The following is an 18,753-nucleotide window of genomic DNA, read 5'->3' as shown; positions in this document are numbered from 1 at the left end:
CCGTTTGAAGCCAGCCCAGGTAAAAGAAAGAAAGAAACTTTATCTCAAAAATACCCAACACAAAAAAGGGTAGGCAGAGTGATTCAAATAGTAGAACACCTACTTAGCAAGTGTGATGCGCAGAGTTCAATCCCCATTACCACCCCAAAAAGGAAAAAAATATTTCTGAGTTTTCTAGAAGGGCATAATGGGAAGAATGCTGAATTAACATACAGCTGCGCTTGTGGCTGGAGGCATGACACAGAGAGCATTGTGCCTGCCTAGTAAGCCCAAAAGCCCTGGATTCAAAACCCCAATACTGCCAGAAAAAAATAATTTCTTTCAAACCTTAGTACCATTCATATAACTGAGCTAACTGTTGCTTTCCTAGTCCATTTTTACTTTGGGATGGATCATTTGCCCAGGGACATTATGTAATGGGAATTGTATGGTATAATGGAATAGTTTTGCTCAAAAGATGAGGAATGCTTATATTCTTTATTTTTTAAGGTTCATTTTCTTCTTTTGAACGAAAGTGATAGAGTTTATTAGGAAAATAATATACTTTTCAGTAAACTAAAAGCAGATTACCTCTAGGGTGAGAACAAATTAATATTACCCCCATACAGGTTTTTTTTTGGTGGTACTGGGTTTTTTTATTGGGGTACTCTGGGTCTCACACTTGCTAGGCAGGCCTCTACCACTGGCACAGGTCTTTTATTGAAGTTTAAGGGCTTTGTGCGTTAAATCCTTCCCCACGACCAGCCCATAAGGCAGAGGTCACAGTTACGCAACATATGTTTCTTGGTTACTTACTGTTCATTTTCTAATGTTGAACTTTGTTAAATGGAGAGTATCACATTAAAGTTCTTTGAAGTCTAGAAATTGATTTGGGTTGGAGGTCTCTTAATCTGAATAATTATAAATAAATTGTCACTGGACTATTTCTCAGAAATCATTTAAACTCTTTCCTTAAATGGTTAGTGTAATTCCAGTAGGACTTTGGACAGAAAGTGAAAATGGACTTTTTAAGATTGGTTAAGTGCATAATAGTGATTTTTAGATGATTAACCTTATATTCCTGGGATCAACTCCATTTGGTTATACCATATTTATTTTATGTATTGCTGAATTTTGTTACATTTTCTTTAGGTTTTTTTTTTTTTTTTGTGTGTGTGTGTTTTAAACTCAGGACCTCATGCTTGCTAGGCAGATGCTCTATCACTTGAGCCACTCTGGGGTTCCTTGAACTGTTTGCCCAGGCCGATCTCAAACTGAGATCCTCTGGATCTCAGCTTTCCAAGTAGCTAGGAGTATAGGAATGAGCCCCTGGCACCCAGCTGCCAGCACTTTTTTTGTTGGATACTTTTGAGATAGGGTCTCATCCACTATTTCCTCTGGCTGGCTTTGAACTTCAGTCCTCCTGATTTCTACCTCCTGAGTAGCTAGGATTATAGTTGTGAGCCACTAGTGCCTGACTTTTTTGGTGTTTTGAGACAGGGTGTTGCTATGCATCCCAGAAGGGTCTTGAACTTGATATGTAGCTCAGGTTGGCCACAAGCTCTTGATCTGCCTGCTGTGTTAATACACATGTGCCACCACATCTAGCATATTATAGTCTAACAACTCTATTAATTATTCTCCAGTACTTGCAAGTAGTTTATGCATATACTTTGTTCAGTATTAAATTTATTCATGGTCTGAAACAAGTCTAATCAACAATCTTGTTGGGGTCAAAGGTGGAAATTATGGGTTGTATTTTATAATTATTTAATTGATCTACTGTGAAATAAATGACATTAATACATTCTTCAAAAACATTTAATTGTTATGAATTATATTACCCATTATGTGAAATATGACGAAGCAGTTTTAGAATGAAGTGCCTGGAACCTACTGGCATTTTTCTCAGAATGTTGTAATTTAGTTGTTATAACCTGTTAATTTTTTGGTTTTTTTGGCGGTACTGGAGTTTGAACTCAAGGGCATCGCACTTGCTAGGCAGGAGTTTCAGCACTTGAGCCAGGCCTTCAGTTTCCTCTCCATTTTAATGGAGCTAATCTGGAGTGGAACTGAGGATAGAGATCTTTGGTGATGAGAAAAATGTGCGGAAATGTCTTAGAATGTAGAGGATCTCAGAGTTAAATATTGTCTGCTTCAAAGTTTTTCCTCACTGTTTCTGTACAATCTACCTTCCAGGCCACTTACAGTATATTAGAGCTATAACGTAAGAGGAGTAATATGATTAGAGGATTTTATTTATATTTTAGTATAAAGTTAATACTTGTTAGATTAATGGACTGTAGATTTGTCTGTATCCGTGCTACTTTTTTTTTTTGTCCGTAAATTCAGTTTCCATTACTGATTCATGCTATTGTTAATAAAGGTCAACTTAGCATAGTCTTCATTCTTATTTTTTTTTAAAAGCTATAGCTTTAAGTAACTTGCCTATTGGCAAAGATGTATCACTTATAAGAGAATCATATGTTTTCTATAAAAGTTTCATTGTAATGCTTTAATAATTTAAAAAAACTTTACTTTTTTAATGTAAAAAAATTACTATAGGTTTTTTGTTGTTGTTGACAGAATAAATTTAAGCGTGAAGAAAAAACAAATGGATGGAGAATAGACAAAGCATTCCGTAAGTATTAAACACCTCTTTTGCAAAGTGTCTTTTGTTGAGACTAATAGTGACCAGTGTTTTTTCTTTGGCTCCATTTTTGACATATGAATAATAAGACTGGTAAGTTTCTTTTTAAAAGTATGGGTTTGGAGTTGCTACAAATCTCCTACCAAACCCAAAAGCAAAGGATTAGCCAAAATACTCAGAGCAGATGAGCCAAGTTCTCAGTCTAAGAAGCTACAGAGGGACTAATGATCCGCTTCAGAGTGTTTCTTTTCTTTCTTTTTGGTGGCACTGCAGTTTGAACTCTGGGCCTCATGCTTGCTAGGCAGACTCTACCATTTGAGCCATTCCACCAGCCCTTTTTTGTATGGGGTATTTTCAAGATAGGGTCTTGTGAACTATCCGCCTGGGCTGGCTTCAAACCTCAGTCTTCCTAATCTGTGCCTCTTGAGTAGCTAGGATTACAGGTATGAGTCACTGGCACCAGGCTCAAAGTGTTTCTTTTTTGTGAAGGAGTTATGTTTAAGGGATTGTTTCTGGAGGGTAGATACATGAGTGAATTTTACACCCAATGTTTTATTGGGTCTTCAGGGAAACCATTTCCTGGAAGGTCAGGAATATTGTGAATACAGGAACTTTTCATTTAGTTTAACATAATCAGAATATAATTCATAAATCTATAAATGTATAGTTTTTTTCTGATTTTGATGCTTTGTAGTAGAAAACAAATAAAACCTTTGTGGATTTTTTTTGGGGGGAAGAATTTATATTTTGACTTCTCTGAGAACTATTTAGAGATACTTTTTAGATTCTTCGAGTGCTAGTTCATGTTTGTGACGAGTCAAAACAGATAGATGGTGGCTTACTCGGGAGGTAGAGATAGGAGGCTCAAGGTTCAAGGCCACTCTAGGCAATAAAGTATGAAAGGCCCTCTTTCAAAAAGCCAGCTGGGCATGGTGATATATGTCTGTAATGCCTGCTGTTCAGGAGGCATAGGTAGGAGGGTCTCAATCTGAGGCTGGTCCTGGCAAAAAAGCACAAGACCCCATACGATAAATAACTGAAGCAAAAAGGAGCTTGAGGCATGGGTCAAATAGTAGAACACTTGCCTAGCAAGCAAGAGGCCCTGAATCAAGCACTAGTCTCATTATGAAAAAAAAAAAAAAGGACATATATAATCACCGACCCAAATTATATGTTAAACATTATCATCACCACAGAAGGTGCCATGGTTTCATTTCTAGTCAGTTAAATCCTGTCCTGCTGGGTCAAGACAGCCACTATTTTCATTTGAATCACCATGGGTTAGTTTAGCCTGTTCCACATCTCATTCGTGGCTTCATACAACATGTACTGTTTTGTACATTTTGATTTCTTTTACTCACTGTGTTTTTGAGATTTGCCCAGTTTATTGCCTGTATCAATAGTTTATTCCTTAAATTTAATTTAATTTATATTTCATGGTACTGGGATTGAACCCAGTGCCTTGCACATACTAAACAGGTGCTCTACTACTGCGCTATACCCCCAGCTCTTTTATTTTTTTAACTAGTTTTTCCCTTTTATTGCTGTGTGGTATTCTCTTGTGTACTCATTTATCCATTCTCCTGCTATATTAAGTCTCTTTGCCTTTGATGTTATGATACTTTGAAAACTACAAAGTTCTTTTCCCTTTTGTTTTTGAAATAAAAATTTGAACTATTTTTCCTTTTTTTTTTTTTTAAACAGAGGAAAAACGCCCTTTTGACTTCGATTTTTTTGCTCATTTGCTTCAGAAAGTTCTTGCTGAGGAAGAGAAAAGAAAACAAAAATCCGTTAAAAATCAGAGTGTAAAGGAGAAGTCCTTCAAACCACGGAGAAATGTGAAAGGTATTGCTTTTTATAAGAAAATGTACAATTTTGTTTAGTAGTAATAGACTTGTCAGGAATTGAGAGTTCATGTGTGGCTCATCCCCAATAAGGTATTGAGATTTTTATTACTACATATAAACCTATTTCATTATTGTTACTTGTTATTGCCCACACTTTTCTTTTTTGCGGGGCTAGGGCTTGAACTCAAACTTTAAGTCTGTTAAAGCCATAACTTTAGCCCTTTTTTTTTTTCTGGTGCTTGTATGCTAATAAGGATATGCTCTACCACTGAGCTCAAACCTTTACCTGCGTGGATTTTTTCTTTTTATTTTTTTGGTGGAGGTGGGGTTTGAACACAGGACTTTTTGCCTACAAAGTGGGCTGTTTACTACTTGAGCCACACCTCTAGTTCATTTTCCTCCAGTTATTTTGGAAATGGGGTCTTTCATACTATTTGCCCCAGCTGGCCTTGAATTGTGATCCTCCTGATCTCAGCCTTCCAAGTAGTTATGATTATAGATGTGAGTCAAGGGCACCTGGTTTGGCTGCATGGATTTCTATAGCTTGGCTGTATTATAACTTACTTCATCATTCCCTATTTTAGATTCTTGATTTTTGCTCACACAAATAATGTTATGGAGGGCACCCTGGATTATTTATCTTATTCACCTTGAAGAATTTTTCTGTAAGTGTATTTATAACCATTTCTCTTGTTTTCAGTGAAAAAAGTTACTAGGGAAGGAGTGAATGATGATCCAGATGAGTCAGTGAGTACTAAAATTTCAGACACAGAAAGATCTCAAAATGATGCTCAGATAGTTGAAGAAGAGGAATCTCTGATTTCATCAGGACAGGATGCAGGACAAGTTGCATTAGAACAAGATCAAAATCAAAACAAAAGGAGAAAGAAGAATCAAGATGAAGCTAATGGACAGGAAGCAAAAAATCTTTTAGGAAGTGCCACTCTTCAGTCAGGTCCTTCTGAAGGAGAAAAACACAAGGGTAAGTTTCTTACACATTCTAATAGCTTCCCTATTACCTGAGAAGACATATACAGTATACGAAATACTTGTGGATAGCCAAAATTTATAATGCATGATAATTATTTCTGTCTCCATTCAGATTCTGTGTTAAATCCTTTTTTTTATTTTTTTGGTGGGACTGGGGTTTGAACTCAGGGCTTCATTCTTACAAAGCAGAAGCTCTTCCACTTGATCCACAGCTTTAGTCCATTTTGTTTTGATTATTTTGGAGATGGGGTTCTCAAGAACTGTTTGCCCGTGATGGCCTCAAACCATGGATTCTCTTGATCTCAGTCTCCCAAGTAACTAGGATTACAGGCATGAGCCACCAGCACCCAGCTAATCCTTTTATTTTTAAGTAAAGAACAAAAAGGTTGTTTAAAAAAAAGCAGTTGTGGCTCCTAGCTACTCAGGAGGCAGAGATCACGAGGATAGCAGTTTGAAGCCAGCCCCCAGTAAATAGTTTGTGAGACCCTACCTCAAAAAAACCCATCACAATAATGGGCTGGTGAGCAGCTCACAGGGTAATAGCACCTGCCTGTCAAGCGTGAGGCCCTGAGTTCAAACCCCAGTGCCACCAAAAAAAGAAGCTCAGGGAGACTTTTCTCTGATGTGTGTTTCTAAAATGTGTTACTTCCTTTTGATTCCTTTTAACAGTGATTAGTAATTTTATGTCTGCTAATGAATCACAGGGTTTTCTGGTCTGACTGCATGGAGTATCTCTGAACCTACAGTGGATTGTTTAATTTTGTGAAAGAACTAGTGGATTTCATATTTCTTTCATTTTTCTTTCTTAGCTTTAGAATGCAAACATACTGGTACTTATAAGTCGCTAGGAAAAGAAGACTTAGTTTGAGAGGAGGCTTGGTGGTAATTTGTGTGCCTCTCGTGCACGAGGTCCTGGGTTCATTCCCTTGCACATAAAAACAAAACAAAACACACGTACCAAAAAACAGATAATCAAGTAAAGACAGGAGGAAAAGGTAGTATCACACCAAATCACTTTTCTGTGGAATTTTTTTGTTTTGTTTTTGATTATAAGTGTGAGCCACTGGTGCTCAGCTTTTCTATGAAATTTAAATTTCATGTAGTTTATCTTTACCAAAATGATTTTAATAAATGTGTCCTTGTAATTAAAGTAGTCTGATTTATTAGCATTATAACACTATATTCTTTGTAGTTTAACATTACAAAGGACATTACATATAAAGTAGACTAGCAGTCTGATTCAGAAATCAGATTTTAGAAATAAAACAGGCTGTGCTTTAAGTCTTAGCTCTTATTTAAGTCTGACATTGAGAAAGTCACTTAAGATCTCTGAGTTTAGGTGAATCTTTATGATGGGATTAATATTAATGCTTCTTAATAGGATTGTTTTGAGTATTCAATGAGATAATGCATCTGATGGACTTAAGAGTTCCTTCCATTTAGTTGTACTCAATAAATGGTAGCTATTACTGTATTATTAATTAATATACTTCTGAGGGAGCAAAAGAATAGTGAAGTCCACTTTTGGTTTCCTTACTAGACATTTAAAACAAGTCAATTTAAGCACTTAAAGTTGAAGCAAGAGGAAAGAAAATTGCAACCTGGTGTGGTGGCTTCTGCTGAGAAGCAGAGGCAAGAGGATTTCAACATTGAGGCCCCTTGGGCTAAAGAGTCAGACCCTGTCTCAGAAAAACAAAAGCAAAAACAAAATAAAAAAAGGAAGTTGCTTAAAACTACCCAGGAAAACCTGGGCTTGTCCTCAAAACACAAACAATTTTAAGTTTATTAAATTATGCTTTAAATAATCCATAAACCTTACAAATAAGAACTTGAGTATTGAGTATATTAATATTTTGCAGGAAAGGATAAAGATTTTGCTTTTTAGAATAACATGCACTTTATATTTCTAGATAATTCTCAGCCTTTAATGCTTGAGGCAAATGAAGGTGAATGCAATAAAGAAGAGATGCTTTCCTGTACGGAGAACACAGATGACATTGTGCAGTTAGCTTCTAGTGCTGAACATGACAAGAAACCTGACCCTATCATTTCAGCAAGGTATTTTCTTTATCTTTCCTGGCTTTCTACGTCTTTTGTTGATTATTTTGAGAGTATTGAATTCCCAAATGCAAATTGTGGATTTGTGTTTTTCCTTTTAGCTCCCCAAGAAGGAAATAGCTTTTTATCATTGTGTTGTTGGGTTTTTTATCATTGTGTTGTTGGGTTTTTGTTTGTTTTTTTCCTTTCTATAGACAGGGTCTTGCTATGTAGCCTAAGCTGTTCTTCACTTGAGAACCTCCTGTCTCAGCGTCCTAAGTGCTGAGATTACAGGTGTGTACCACCACACCTGACTGCTTCTTTGTTCTTTTCTTGCAGTACTGGGGTTTGAACTCAGGGCTTCATGCTTGCAAGACAGTCACTCTACAACTTTAGCTACTTTACCAGCTCTTATTTTTGTTGGGTATTTTTCAGGTAGGGTCTCTTGTTCCTTGGGCTGACCTTGAACCTCAATCCTCCTGATCTGTGCATAGGCATGACACAGGTGCCTGACCCTGACTAGTTCTTATATTGATGTTCACTTTGCCATTATAGCTTTCTTTTGGTTGGTGCTTTTAAATTTTCTAAAAGATTTTCTTATCTTTTTTTGTGTGGTGGATTGAACACTTTTAGTGTACTATTTTGCGGCGTTAATTACATTTATGTTCTTGTGCAATCATTACCACTTTGTACAACTTTTTCATCATCATAAACAAAACCCTATCCTCATTATGCAGTAATTCCCATTTTCCCTTCCCATAACCCCTGGTACCCTCTAGTCTATTTACTATCTTTGTGAATCTGGTATTCTAGATAGTTCATTTATGTGGAGTTTTACAGTGTTGTAGTTGTTTGTTGCTATTTGACCAGTGTGTGACTTCCATGATATAACTATTTCATAAACTATATACAATATCATACTCATCATGACTTTTTCTAATTTAGTGACAACACAATGCTGTAATGAATGTTAAAAAATCCCCACTCTTTGATCTGGGGTATAAGTGCTGTCCGTCATGTGTTAGATCCCTGTGTTAGACAAAATTCCAACTGTTTTTGGTAAACAGTGAATTTATTTAAAAATTGTCCAGTTGTGGAGAGGGAATGTTTAAGGTTTATTCTAAAGCTAGAATAGGGGGCTAGGCATGGTTGTATGTACCTGTAAACCCAGCCCTTGGGAGGCTGAGACCAGACAATCAGGAGTTCCAGGTCAGCCTGGGCTATACAGTATGACCCAATGCAAAACCAAACAAATAAGTAAAGCTAAAACAGTGTGACACTGGTAAAGAGAGAGACAGATTGACTCAGTGGAACCAAATGTCTAGTGTAGGAAGAGTCATTTAGGAATATATTGTATGGCAGAGGTAGTTTTAGAAATCAGTGGGCAAAGTTTGAACTGATATTCATTAAATGCTGCTAAAATGTGAAAAAAGATAACATTAGATTGATATTTTACCATATCCATTACCTTTTTTTTTTTTTTTCTCCCCCGGATGTACTGGGGTTTGAATTTAGGGCCCAACTCTTGCTAGGCAGGTGCTCTGTCATTTGAACCTTCACATTATACCATAATTGGTTTTGTTTGTTTGTTTACTTAATTTGTGGTGGTAAAATTAAACTCACACCTTGTGTACACCCGCAGTCCTCCATTAACTTTTTTATTCAGTATTGGTATTTGAACCCAAGGCCTTGTGCATGCTAGGCAAATACTCAGTTATTGAGCTACGTCCCCACATCTCCAGTCCTCATAATTTTTTTTTTTTTGTGTTGTTAGTTTTTTAACTTTTTATTGGTATTTACTTCAGTAACTTGCTTCTACAGATATAAGCAGTATATAACCAGAGAGTTACAATTAAACACAAGTTACACTTGCAAATTTCTGTTCACAAAGGTCACATGTGCAGGTACATGAACTAGAAATGTGTCTAGAATTCCTGTTAAATTCTTGTTTTTTTTTTTTTTTTGTAGCATTGGAATTTGAACTCAGGGCCTTATGCATACTAGCTAGGCACATAAGCCACTTTTTCCAGCCCCATTAACTTATTGATTGGTTAATAACTTCGTGTAAGTAGGGTGCAGCTGGTTCATGTCTGTAAGACTAAGTACTTGGGAGGCTATCAGGAGGATCGAGTTTTGAGACCAGCCCTAGCAAATAGTTTGTGAGACCCCCATCTCCAAAATAACCAGAGGAAAATGGACTGTAGGTGTGGCTTAAGCAGTAGAGTGCCTGCATTGCAAGTGCAGAGTCCTGAGTTCAAACCTCAGTCCCATCAAAAAAACCCCCCAAAAAAACGCCCCCACCAGTAACAATAAAAAACCAACAAAGAAACAACTTCATGTATAAAACAAATCTTTAAGCCTTCTAGAAGAAATATAGTTAAATATTTTTGTGGTATTAAGCATTTCTTTAGACAATAGAAAAATCAGATGCTTGTGTTAACTAAAATTCCATGAAGAAAGTTAAAAGTACACTACTGATTGGGAAGTTTTATGTGAAACATGCAGCCAATAACTATACATAGAACTTTTTACTGATCTTTTGGCAGAACACAAACACCTAGTATAGAAAATGAGAAAGAAAATTGACTGAATGTGAGTACGTATTGAAACACTGCTAGTTAGTATGTGGCCATCAGTTGTATTATTGTTTATTGAAATGTTTCATCATGCTGTAGTCCTTGCTTTGCACGTTTCAGTGTTAACTGTAATTTGTGAACCATGTCTTCACACAATTTGGTTAACATAGTGTAATGCAAACCAAAGACTGCCAATACAAAATTTTAATGAAAGCTAATTCCTAAATATTATTTTATAGGTATGTTTTATTTCTGAACCACATTGAACTAATAGTTTTCATTTTGAGACTTCTTGAGTATTTTCCCAAGCCTGTTAGGTTGGTGCTGCTACCTTGCATGAAAGTAGATCACAGAAAATCCAGCAGAACTGGATGTGGTGATTTTTGCCTGTAATCTAGCACTGAGGAAGGAGGATCATGAATTCATAGGCAACCCGGTTTATGTAGTGAGACCCTGTCTTGAAAAACCAAACCAAAACAAAAGTTAGAAAAGCTAATATAATAGCTTTGTTCCATAATGTAAAGAATCATTTTCCAAACTGTTGATTTTCCTTGTTTATTTGTTTAATTTATTTGTAGTGCTGGGGGTTCAACCCATGCAAGTGCTTTACCAGTGAGCTATATCCCCAGCCTGGCTTTGTGTATTTAAAAACTCTTTCAGTTAGTATGAAAATATGTGTTGCCAGGAATTCTTTTCCCGTTGATACATTTTTATTTCTTTAGTAATCAACAAGATACCATGCCAGCAACTACTGAGTCTCTAGGATCAATGAGCACTTCAGGTTTACTTTCATCAGAAGCTGAAATTGCAGCATTGTGTGAAGTGAGTAATGCTGAGAGTGGTGGTACAGAAGAAAGAAATGATGACCTAAAGAATAAATCAGTGTAAGTATTTTACATGGTAGGTTTTATTTATTTTCATAAATTTGGTAAGATTCTTAAACATCCTTTTTGTTTTTTTCCTAAGTGCTGGGGTTTGAACTTGGGGCCTCACACTTAATAGGCTAGCATTCTACCACTGGACTACATCTCTAGTCTTTGATAAGTTCTTAAGTGAACTTATTTATTTATTTTTTTTCTGATGAAGTTCTTAAGTGAGAACTTATGGAGTAGAAGAGACTATTAATACATAGACCACTTGCAATGTAATTTTACTGTGGCCTTTTAAGAGTATGATGTCTGGATTTTTCACTTTATATTGCATTATAGAAAGATTTTATTTGATGTGTAATAGTGCTATGAATTTTATCAAGGTGATAACCTACAATGAATTTCTAAGATAATTTGGAAGCCTAAATATTTGCTTTGAAGTTTTACTTTGATTTGGTTTAAGTTTTTTTTTTTTTTTAAATTTTTGGTGGGAGTGGTGTTTGAGCTCAGGGCTTTGCTCTTGCAAAGTGGGCACTTTGTTGCTTGAGCCACACCTCCAGTCCAGTTTGAGTTACTGTTATGGCATTATTTATATTGATGACAACTTTAAGGAAGTGCTAACTTAATATTTTCACTGGATAAAAGTGCCATAGGAATTTTCTTTGAAAAGATACCACAAATTTTCAAGTTCCTCTTTTTTTCCTTCACCTCATGGACTTAAAAGCCATTCAGTTCAGGAATTCTTATTTATTATCTATCAGTAAATCACAGTCACATTGAGGGTCAAGTTTTCCTTTTTTTAAATATTATTGGCTAAATAAATTATTATTATTTTTTGGCTATATTGAGGTTTAAACTCAGGGTCTTGTACTTGCTTGGCTGTCTCTCTACTTTTTGATACATGCTCCTAGCCCTGAAATTACTTTCATGTGTTAGCAATAAATTAGTATGGTTCAAACATCAAAAAGTATAAAAAGCCAGGTGCCATGGCTCATGCCTATAATCCCAGCTACTCAGGAGGCAGAGATCAGGAGGATCAAGATTCAAAGTCAGCTCAGCAGAATAGTTAGAGAGACTCCATCTTGAAAATACCCAACACAAAACAGGGCTGGCAGACTGGCTCAACTGGTAGAGAGGCCTGCAAAGCAAGGATGAGGCCCTTAAAACAACAACAACAAAAAAACAAAGAGCATACAGCAAAGTCTCCTTTCCATCATTATCTTTTTTTCTTTTTTCTTTTATTATTAGCATTATAGTTGTCCCACTCTGTTATCTTTGATTCCAACAGTGACCATTATTATTTATGTTCTTTGAGATATTTTAAAAACTGTACATCAAGTTATTAAACAATTTTTTCTTTCTTTCAAAACCTAATCATAGCATACTGTACATAACATTTTGCAGTACTTTTTTCTTGTGTTTTCATACTTCTACGTAAAAGCTGTCCTTGTTCTTTTTATAACAATAGTATTCTGTTTTTTGGATGTATTGTAGTTCATATTATCAGTATCCTATTGATGGCTATATAAATTTTTTTTTATAAACCTGCTTATAATCTTGTACTGACTTTTTTTTTCCCCTGGGTCTAGGGTTTGAACTGAGGGCTTCTCACTTGCAAAGCAGGTGCTTTATGTCTTGAGCCATTCAGTCTATTTTCCTCTGGTTATTTTGGAGATGGGGTGGTCTCTCGAACTATTTGTTTCCCTGGGCTGGCCTTAAGTCTTCATCCTCCAGATCTCTGCCTTCCAAGTAGGTACGATAACAGGCAGGTGTAAGGCACCAGTGCCTGGCTATTGATTGATTGATTGATTGATTGTACTGGGGCTTAAACTCAGGGCCTTTACCTTGAACCACTCCACTAGCGCTATTTTTCTGAAGGGTTTTTTTGAGATAGGGTTTTGTGGAACTGTTTGCCTAGGCTGGCTTTGAACCACAGTGCTCCTGATCTCTGCCTTCTGAGTAGCTAGGATTACAGATGTCAGCATCCGGCACCTGGCAAATTTAGATTTTTTGTGATGAGAGTGCAGTTTGAACTCAGGGCAGACTTCATCATTACAAAGCAGGCACTCTGCCGCTTGAGCCACACATCCAGTCAATTTTTAATCTGTTATTTTGGAGATGGAGTTCCCATGCTCTAGTCCTTGGGCTGGCCTCAAATTACAATCCTCCCATGTCAGCCTAATATGTAGCTAGGATTATAAGTGTGAGCCAGTGGCGCTTTTTTTTTTTTTTTTAACTTAATGCAAGTGTGTATGTGAGATATGTTCCTAAAAATGAAACTGCTTGTTGAAAGAATGTGTTTGTGTATGTGTATGCATACATACATTTATGTATTTATGAATTTTATACTGTCAAAATGATCTCCTTTGGGGTTGTAGTGGTTTATATTCCCATTAACCATGTAAAAGAGAACTCATCTTCCTTATCAGCAAATAGTGCCTGTCTGCATATCTACTCTATCACCCTGTCTGCATTTCTACTCTGCCTGTCTTCATATTTACTGTTTTTGTGGCAGAAATATTATTTTCCTCTCTTAGTCTTTTTGTTTTTCGGCTACTTTCCCTCTCTTGTGTTTTTTGACTTGGGTTGAACCCATGAACCACTTTGCCAGCCCTTTTGCGTTGGATATTTTTATTTATTTATTTTTTGGTGGTACTGGGGTTTGAACTCTTAACCTTACACTTGTTAAGCAGGTGCTTTGCTGCTTGAGCCACACCTCCAATCTTTGACCAGTTTTTTCTTGTAATCCTGGGAATTAAACCCAGGGTTTTGTACCTGCTAAGCTTATGCTCTACCACTGAGTGACATCCCCAGCTTTGGGCAATTTTTTAATGTGTATTGGTGATAACGTTTCATAGAAGCTCTGTATATTTTGGGAGATTACCTTGTGACACGAGCTTCTTGTTCTGTAGTAGTTTGCCTTCTGAATTAGCTTTAATGTTTTGGCCACATAAAAGTTGTGGCTTTTATGTTGTCAGATTTCTCAACATTTTTTTTTATCATATCAGGGTTATAAAATAACTGTTTTTTGTACTGACATTTGAACTCAGGGTTTCCTGCTTGCTATGTAGATGCTATATGGTTTGAGCTACACATCCAGCCCCATTTAAATCTTTGATTCGCTTAGAATATATTGTCGGCACAGTGCAAGGGATGGAGCTGACTCTATTTCTTTCTCAGTTACCTAGTTTTCTCATCACTATTTATTTAGTTTAATGTAATATTTATTTCTAAGTATCCTGTATTTTGCGCTTCATCTTTTCACTGTTTTCTGTTGCAACCTTTATTATGTGCTAAAATTTTTTGTGTGTTAAGAATCATTTTCTGGATTTCATTTGTTTCTTTTATCTGTTTATTTTTATGTTAGTGCCACTACACTCTTAAAAATTGATATTGAATACTAACTTTTTAATACTTGATGAAGTAAGTAGCCTAGTTTTCAATTTTCTTTGGTATTCCCCTTTTTTGGGTAGGGGGGAATGGGTTTTGAATTCAGTCTTTTTGTAGTTTCATTTGAATATGACTGCATGTTGGTTGCAATTTACATAATATTAATTTTTTAGGGTAACCGATCAAGCACAAAATTCCAAACTGAATTTGAGAGGTCGGCTCCAGAGACCTAAACCTAATCTTTCAAGAGCAGCTGGGAAGAAATCTGGCAAAACACATGCAGAGAGCAAGAGTTTACATTCAGAAACTCCTGTTGAAGAGGTATGATGAGATAGATTTTATAGAAATTAAAATTATAAAAATATTTCCTAAATAGTTGGTAATAAAAATATTTAGCTTTTAATTACAAACTGCTCTTCCTGATATTAAAACAGATAAAAGCATATTAAAACATTAAATATTTATTCCCATCTTTATTTGTCTCCTATTTACTTATTTTCTTTTTTTATGTCTTTTTTAAGTACTCAATAATTATATAGGGGGTGTTTTGTGACATTTCCATATATACATATTTTGTACTCTGGTTTGTTCCTCCCCTCCATTATTCTCCCTCTTCCCCCATCTACTACGTATTTTTTTTTTTTTTTAAGAATCTGGGGCATATGATTTGAGAGATCCTCAGTGGTAATAAATCTATTTTTTGTTTATTTTCAAAAAATGTTTATTCAAAACATTCTTATACTAGCTATTCATGAAATTATGCCCACAACTCCTTTACATAAACCTTGGCAGTCACATTCCCGATTGTCTTTTATAAACTTTATTTCCCCTCTCTGCACTCTTCTCTCCTTTCTTCTCTCTCTGTAAGTAAGTATTTCTATAGTTTAAACATAATGTGTATAATATTTAAAACCATTTTCTCTGGAACTGTTCAACTATTCAGTTTTGTATCTTTTGGTATTTAACATTTTATCAATATTTTTTAATGTCATTAAGTATATTTTGAAAACATTTTTTAATTTTTTATTAATTCAGTTTTCTTTGGCAGTACTGGGGCTTGAACTCAAGGTCTTATGGTTGCTAGGCACGTGCTGTACCATTTGAGGTACTCTGCCAGCCGAAAACAAAATTTTTAAAGATAATCTATCAGTGTGGTCTAACTGTGTTCATTTAACCATTTATTGATTTTTGGAATATTATTCTACTTACAGTGTTTGCTATTTTATGTAATCTAGTGAATATTCAAGTATTGAAATCTTTTTAAATTATTTTCTTAAGTTAGATTCTGAAATGATTTTACTGGATCAAAGTATATGAATGTTTTAAAGACTTTGTATTGTTAAAGGCTGTTTAATAATGTATGAGATTATGTTTTATAATACTCTCTCACTGTGAATTTTTAGAAAATCTCTTCGAGTTACAATACATAAAACCAAAATTATATTATTTTTCTTCCAAGTTAATTATTAGAAAGTTTGAACCTTTTTATGGTAAGCAGATATTCTGTAAAAAATTAAATTCACAGAATCACATGGAAAAGGGGAAAATGAATACCTCTGACAGTTCTGGAATGGAGCATATAGAAAGAGAGAACCCAGAAGCTGAAACTGGATCTAAGTAAGTACTTGGGAAGTAGTATCAAAGTAGTAACTTTTAGGAATGATTATCATGAAATTTGTTTTTACTTAATAAAGTCTAAATCTGTTTTCAATTATAGGTGGTGTTGAAACATTTTATTAATGTCTCTGTTCCTGATGCTGTAAATAGAAATTATGGTGCACTTGCAACTTCAACATCTTTTAAATGAATGGTTAACATGTGCATTTCTGGATAATTTTATTTATATAAAGGGACTTCCAAAGGGTATATTTAACTTGATATGGAGATTTTTAATAGCCTCTTTTCAATGTCACCAGTAAGTTCTGGGCTACTCAAGGGGCTACTATTCCATAATTTGGCACTAATCCTATGGAGTTTTACATAATATCAGTAGTATCATGAATGATGAACAGGTTTATCATCTGCTTAGGAAGCACATTTTCCAATCTGGTAATGAAAATTTGCTTTCAAAATATTTTTTCTAGTCAGGGTTCCAGGATTCTGTTTATTATATTCATACTCTAGACGTATGAGCATATTTGAAGATGTTCTTGAGGACACTTGGGAATTACTTTATATGTTATATGACTTACTTATTAATAACCAGGGAGAAGAAATACTGAAAGAGAAAACTTTGTTCCTTCAGAGTAAGCATTGATTTTTATTTCTTTGTGTTTCCAGTTTGGGTGAAAAAACTTGTTTCCAGGAAAATAATCAACCAAAGGCTTTTAGATGTGCACGACTAACGAGGGGCCGAATGCAAAGACCAAAGCCAAATGTAGTGAAAGCTACAGAAAGAAAAGATGTGATGATATCACAGGAAAAAATTGGGGCCACTGTAGAGAAGAATGAAAATGAATCCTGTGTTGATAGAGATGTAAGTGCTTTGATTACTCCCCACATTTTGTTAAATATATAAGGCTTAACGTACACTTTTTATACCCTTTTAAAACAACATTGAGCTCCAATCTGTGTGTATTGTTCATTACATTTATGATCAAAATATCATAGCCAGCAGCTTTTTTAGACTTTGAGTGGTGTTTTTTTGGTTTTTTTTGGCAGTACTGGGGTTTGAATTCAGGGCCTCATGTTTGCTAGGCATCTGCTCTTAACACTTGAGCCACTCCACCAGCCCTAGATTTTGAGTGTTTTATGTGGTTGATAATTTTCTTTTTCTTTATTCATATTTGGACTTCCTGTTCTCTGCCACTCAGGCAATGTTTGGATTACCCCTCCATTTTGTGGTTCTTGGGATTGAACCCAGGGCCTCACTCTTGCTTGGCAGGCACTCTATCACTAATCACACCCCAGCCCTTACCTGTCCTTTTTTGAAAAGATAGTTAAATATGTAAGTTTTAACATTAGCTTAAATAGAATAAAAATTTGAAAGTTTCCTACTTAAGTATAATTCTTAGGAAAAGGATCTTAAGTTTTATTTATTTAATTTTTTGATGGTATTAAGGATTAAATCCAGGGCCTTGCACATGCTAGGCAAACATACCACTGAGGTAAATTCTTGGTGCATGAGGATTTCTTCTGTTATAGTTCCTATGGTCTAAAATATAATTAAAACAGTCTGGGCACTTCTGAGTCACACCTGTAGTCCTAGCTACTTGGGAGGCTGAGATTGAGAGGATCATAGTTTGAGGCCAGCCTAGGCAAATAGTTCTTGGAACTCCATCTCCAAAAATAGCCAGAGCAGAATGGATTGGAGGTGTGGCTCAAGTGGTGGAGTGCCTGCTTTGCAAGCCTGAATCCCTGAATTGAAACCACAACCCCCCCAAAACCAAATAAACAACCTTCCCCCCCAAAAAAAATTTAAAAGAATTTAGAAAGATAAACAACATGGTGTAATTCTAACAGATGAGAATGAAAGAGAGTGAAACATTGCCTTCCAATGTGCAGAAAAACTGCAGTATTTGATAACAGTAAAATTCTGGTTTAGGAAATTTTCTAAGAAATCTAAAGAAAAACAAAATATTAAAAAGCATTCTTTGAGCCAGGTGCAGTGGCACATTTCTGTAACACTAACTACTTGGGGAATGAAGATTGGGAGTGTTATGGTTCAAGGTCACCTCGGAAAACATGATGGAGACCCCATATCAACAAAAAAATGCTGGTAGTGTTGGGAGTTACCTGTCATCCCAGCTGTGCAGGAAGCATAAGTAGGAGTATCGTGGAAATTGGAGACCCTATCTTAAAAGTAACCAAGTAAGCTGGGCTTTGTGGCTCACTCCAGTAGTCTTTACTCAGGAGATGGAAATGGTGGGGCATAGCAGCTAGAGCTAGCCTGTGCAAAAAGTTCACAAGACTTCCTAACTAATAAAAAGCTGGGTGTTGTAGCGTGTGCCACTCATCCCAGCTACTTGGTAAGTATAAATAGGAGGATCATGGTCCAGCCCAGAAAATACCTACTCGAAAAATACCTAAAGTAAAAAGGGCTGGGGATGTGGCTAAAATGGTAGACCACCTGCCTAACTAGCAAGCTCAAGGTCCTGAGTTCAAATGCCAGAACTGCCTCCCCTCCCCTCAAAAAAAAAGAACTTTCTTTGAATAGAATTTTACAATTTTGAGCCTTTTACATTTTCCTTACACTTAAATAAAGCAGAATTTTTTTTCTTTTTTGTGGTACTGGGTTTGAACTCAGGTCCTCATGCTTGATAGGCCCTCTACTACTAGTTATTTTTCACATAGAGTTCCAAGTTTTTGCCTGTGGCTGGCATTGGATTTTAATCTACCTACTTAACTCCCCTCTCATAGCTCTCATAGCTCGTATTACTGGTTCATGCCATCATGCCCGGCTTATTGGTTGAAGG

The 18,753-nt window shown here is 35.8% G+C and overlaps 1 protein-coding gene across 6 annotated transcripts in view; it reads left to right on the top strand.

The window, feature by feature from the left end:
- The window catches only part of Bdp1 (BDP1 general transcription factor IIIB subunit), a 102,603-nt gene that overhangs the window by 14,533 nt on the left and 69,317 nt on the right, over nucleotides 1-18,753 (top strand). For all 6 annotated transcript variants that reach the window (XM_074077328.1, XM_020181014.2, XM_020181013.2 and 3 more), the window contains exons 8-15: nucleotides 2,566-2,620; nucleotides 4,334-4,474; nucleotides 5,177-5,458; nucleotides 7,377-7,524; nucleotides 10,802-10,963; nucleotides 14,512-14,659; nucleotides 15,864-15,955; nucleotides 16,619-16,814. In XM_074077328.1, the coding sequence (XP_073933429.1) occupies nucleotides 2,566-2,620; nucleotides 4,334-4,474; nucleotides 5,177-5,458; nucleotides 7,377-7,524; nucleotides 10,802-10,963; nucleotides 14,512-14,659; nucleotides 15,864-15,955; nucleotides 16,619-16,814 (1,224 nt within the window). The remainder of the gene's footprint in view (nucleotides 1-2,565; nucleotides 2,621-4,333; nucleotides 4,475-5,176; nucleotides 5,459-7,376; nucleotides 7,525-10,801; nucleotides 10,964-14,511; nucleotides 14,660-15,863; nucleotides 15,956-16,618; nucleotides 16,815-18,753) is intronic.

Source organism: Castor canadensis, chromosome 6, assembly GCF_047511655.1.
Source record: "Castor canadensis chromosome 6, mCasCan1.hap1v2, whole genome shotgun sequence".
Taxonomy (NCBI): Eukaryota; Metazoa; Chordata; class Mammalia; order Rodentia; family Castoridae; genus Castor; species Castor canadensis.
The sequence above is the reverse complement of the archived record's forward strand: the minus strand, read 5'-3'. Positions and strand labels throughout refer to the sequence as shown.